This window comes from Apium graveolens, chromosome 3 (genome assembly GCF_009905375.1).
Source record: "Apium graveolens cultivar Ventura chromosome 3, ASM990537v1, whole genome shotgun sequence".
Classification (NCBI taxonomy): domain Eukaryota; kingdom Viridiplantae; phylum Streptophyta; class Magnoliopsida; order Apiales; family Apiaceae; genus Apium; species Apium graveolens.
Genome location: NC_133649.1, coordinates 180,858,891 through 180,863,365, shown reverse-complemented (window position 1 = coordinate 180,863,365; position 4,475 = coordinate 180,858,891). Strand labels below are relative to the sequence as shown.

Genomic DNA, 4,475 nt, shown 5'->3' with positions numbered 1-4,475 from the left:
AATACCAATTTAAGCTTGTAATAAAGCGTTCCTAGTGGATATAAAATCCACTTATCAACTGGGCGAGACTCCTCTTCGATTTTCCCAAGTTCTACTTGCAAAAAATAACTAGGTGTTCCATATTGTATAATAATAATATGATTAGTTCTTGACTTCTTGCAAGCTGTAATAATATGATTAGTTCCTGACTTCTTGCAAGCCGGGGTTAATTCTAAGCTCGGGCCCATATTGCAAGTTCTGACTCCTTGACTCTAGCAAATAGTTGTTCGCAAATTATATTCAGAACTAATATTAAACCTTAAATTACTATACAACAAAAATTAATAAATCAATCAATCAATCAATCGTACCCAATAATACCGCCTAGGGCAGTGTCTGTGGAGGGTATATCGTACGCAACCTTACCCTCATTCCAAAGAATGAAGAGGCTGTTTCCTCAAAAGACCCCCGGCTTATGTGTGTGCACAAATATGTGTGACCTAGGTAAGCAATGATCCATAAACATAAGTACGGTAAGCGAGGCAACGATAAACAATGATACAATACCTCAGCCCATGGCCTTCTTCACATGAGACTTACCGTAAAAAGCTTCGCTCATTGGTTCATTGTCGTAAGTCCCTTCTATTTCTCCTTCTGCACTCCTTTTGATGCCTCAAACGCCATATTTCCCTTGGAGATCACTCTCCAAACTAAATATTTGAAGTACCACAAACCAACAGTGACGGTCGTAAGTCTCAAAAATTCCCCCAAACTTCCGCATTGAGCGATTGCAACGATTAAAACTTTGATCCTTCCAAAGAGTCAAAAGGAGTACAAGAATTTGAACACAATTCAAAAATTTTCTGACAGGAACTCAATTGTATGATCGGAGCGGTTATATGTGGTTTCCAAACTCTGTATATGAACTTTCTGTATATTCGTTTGATACTAGGGAACGTCGACACCTTTCCTTCCCTGTTCTTACAGTAATTGCCCGATCAATATGGCCGATGAATTAACAGAAAAATGTGCTAATCAGAGTAGAGTAACAGAAGATAGATGAAGAAGATGCTTTAGTGTTATGTGCGGTGAATTATTACTCGCTGAACTTGAAACAATATGTTTATGTACAGAAATTAATGTAAATAAATAATAACCTAGTGATACACAGAACCTTCACTTGATTGTCATTACATGTAGTATTATAACTTTGCACACATACATAGTAGTAGCATAAAAGTTTTTACACCCTACACATGTTGATCAGGTGTGGGGAAGTTGAGATTTTTAAAGCAAGTGAATCCTCCATCTATCACAAGGTTATGGCCTGTTACATACTTTGCTTCATCAGATGCCAAGTACAATGCAGCTCTGGCCACATCTATTTCTTCACATATCTCTCCCTTCAATTCCCCGAATCCATTCACTATGTCTATAATTTGTTCTTCCTTTGCACCACGAAAAAACTGTGAAATCTGCTCGATTACTAGTGGGGTGGGAATCGGACTTGGAGAAATGCAGTTTATGCGCACGCCATATTGACATAATTCACTAGCCACTGACTTGACAATGCCTGGAATTGCAAACTTGGATACGGTATAAGGATGCGGACCAAGTCCGCCTAGAATTCCACTAATGCTAGCTGTGCATAATATAGAACCTGAGCCTGCTGGTTTCATTACTCGAGCCGCGTGTTTTATTCCGGCTATGATGCCACGGACATTGATAGTCATGACACGGTCGAACTCATGTAAGTCAAGAGTATCAATTCCTGGCGGAATTGCTGGGCCTGCAATTCCAGCATTATTGTACATTATGTCAAGTTTGCCGTGGAGGGCCAGAGTGGTGTCTACAGCTGCAGCTACCTCCGATTCGATCGACACATCGCACCGGACAAACTGGGCATCATGGCCCAACTCTAAGGCAGCTGGGGGGCCGAGTTTGACGTCAATGTCAGCTATCACAACCTGGGCTCCATTTTGGAGGAATTCAAGGGCTGTTGCCTTCCCTATTCCACTTGCACCTCCGGTTATCAAGGCTACTTTGCCTTCTAGCCTTTTACTATACATACATTATTGTCATAATTATGAGTACAAGTGTTAAGTATAAATATACTTCAAACGATGAACTAAAATTAAATGATTACTATGAAGAATGATAGAGATATCAATATTGTGGTGTGGACCAATATTCCTACAAAGTGATTTTAGAAAGTTTCATTTAAAATTAAGGGTACAGTTGATAATTAATTTAATGCACATTGTGAGAAAAACAACCTTAACGTGTACTAGCTACATTGACATATAAAACGGAGGAATGAAGGAACAGAAAGAATTACGAGCATAAACCAATAGAGAAGAAGCATTTAAATTTATAAAGCATAAACAGTTTATTTTACATTCAAATATATATTCTGTAAAATTGAAGTCCATTAATTCTTACACTTTCTCATCTACTTAATGATGAATGCATTTTGGTTGATCTTGCGATCGAGACACCAGACAAATACACTATTAAACATGAACTTAGTTATTAGTGAAATTTAAGCATCTAATAATACAGAGAAAGTAGGAGCAAAATCACATTGAAGTTATAAATAACAGGTAGTAAGTGAATACTAGCATAACTCCGACAGTGTAACTAATAAATGGATTAGATGCACTAGTTAGTAGCATTTTAGATACTAGGCATGATCGTGATACTTCTCTACTTCTCTTTTGTGGATAACAAATGTATGCAAATTAATGTTCTTACGAGTTATCGAATTAGTACTAAAAAAAATTAATGGGAGCTAGATTAAAACTTCAAATGTCTTTTGAAGATCAGACGAATGTTGAACGGAGTCAATTCCAATAGGACATCATATATTTAGATATTTAGAAGTTGTGGATATAGTAATGTAGTCATAGTATATCTTAAAAAATATATGGTGCAGGGTATTGAAGACAAGTGTAGAAATGACATCATATTGTCAAAAGTTGGATTTTGCAGATAAAGCTCAAGTAAGGAAGTAGAGATGTACCTGCTTCCTCCATAGCCAGTAGCAGAAGAAAGAGAAGAAAAACATCTCAATTCCTTGTGATCAATCAACTTGGACTTTCCTCTTCTTCCAAAAAATCACACAAATTAACACAAACTTCAATCAAAATAGTGCATGTACACTTGCATACAAAAGCAAGCTATATATTGCATACATACCTGCTAAGCAACTTAAGCATGTTGATTCCCTTCATTTTCTCAACTTCTTCACTTAGATCTAGCTATGATACGAACACACACACACACACACAGTATTAGATGTATATACAGAGAGCAGAGAGAGGACAAGAGAGGAGCGTTAGAGAAAAGTTATTGCAGGGAGTAAACTTATTGGACGCGCATCTCCATGCAAAATACAGAGAATCTATATGAATACATGGAGAAAGCAAAATGTAGATCAACTTCCACAAGACTAGTAGTTTAGGTCTGTTGTAGGATATAGCAGCCAACTATTTAATGCCAAGTCTCTAGTTGGTTGATGAAACACGCCGCGGAAGCAGAATTTTAAAAATAAAAATACGAGAAACATGTAAAATATCTCTCACATTTTAAAATTTTAAAAGAATTTTCTCGCATATTTCGAACCTTAACCGAGATGGCAAACTAGATTTTAGTCCTAATTTCTCCGAGGAATTGAGTAATGATAAGTTATGCTTGTAGGGAACGGGATCTAAGGAGAGGTCAACTTTAAATCTAATGTCACAGCTTACTTTTACAAGCAACAACAAGATTACAAAAATACAGAATGACCACTAGTTTATGCTGAGTCTGTAATAGCATTTATGTATACATGTAGGAAGATATATGCATATGAAACTTTATGGTTACATTAGCATGGCGTGCCGTCTTTTTCTTTTTGCCGGGTATGTGTGAATATGAATCTTTTTAAGTAAAATAATAAAGTGGGGTTTTTAAAAGACAACTAGGATCCATCAATGGCCTAGGGGAGGGACCAGTAAACAGTAATTTACCCGACATAATCTTATGCCGGTGGATATTTGTAATCATTATCGTAATTTTATCATTACCTTATAATAATCTGATTTTTTTGGTGATTAGAGTCTTTAGACATGTAAATGGTTTTAAAAATCGGTCGTCTGATATATATGTCGGAATCGAATCAGAATTCTTAAGAATTGAAAAAGAAAATAGTATATATACAAAAATTAAAATTATAACATTCGAACCTTGAGGAGGAAGAATCGAGGGAAATTAATATAACGAAATTAAGATGTTAGAGTAACTCCATGAATCACCTAATATCATACTCATAAAAATTATTATTAAATGAGTTTTTAGTGATTTAAGATACAAATATGTGTTTTCACTTCTACAATCCATTTCAATTAATCTTTATCTATTTTTAATCTACTTTCTAAACAATACTTGTATAAATTAAAGTTGAGAAAAGTGATATATGCTAATAAAAAGATGAAGAGAGGAGAGGAGAGAGATTC

General features: G+C 35.7%; 1 protein-coding gene across 2 annotated transcripts; it reads right to left on the bottom strand.

The window, feature by feature from the left end:
- Window positions 1-1,121: 1,121 nt before the first annotated feature.
- LOC141712959 (secoisolariciresinol dehydrogenase-like) lies at window positions 1,122-3,844 on the bottom strand. 2 transcript variants are annotated; one of them, XM_074516103.1, is made up of 3 exons: window positions 3,178-3,844; window positions 3,002-3,085; window positions 1,122-2,040 (listed from the first exon to the last, which is right to left on the bottom strand). In XM_074516103.1, exons 1-3 carry the CDS (start codon window positions 3,210-3,212, stop codon window positions 1,230-1,232), a joined length of 930 nt encoding a protein of 309 aa, XP_074372204.1. In that variant the 5' UTR covers window positions 3,213-3,844; the 3' UTR covers window positions 1,122-1,229. The 2 variants fall into 2 exon arrangements, with proteins under 2 accessions (XP_074372204.1, XP_074372205.1); XM_074516104.1 differs by having other exon boundaries at window positions 3,002-3,082; window positions 3,178-3,842.
- Window positions 3,845-4,475: the final 631 nt, after the last annotated feature.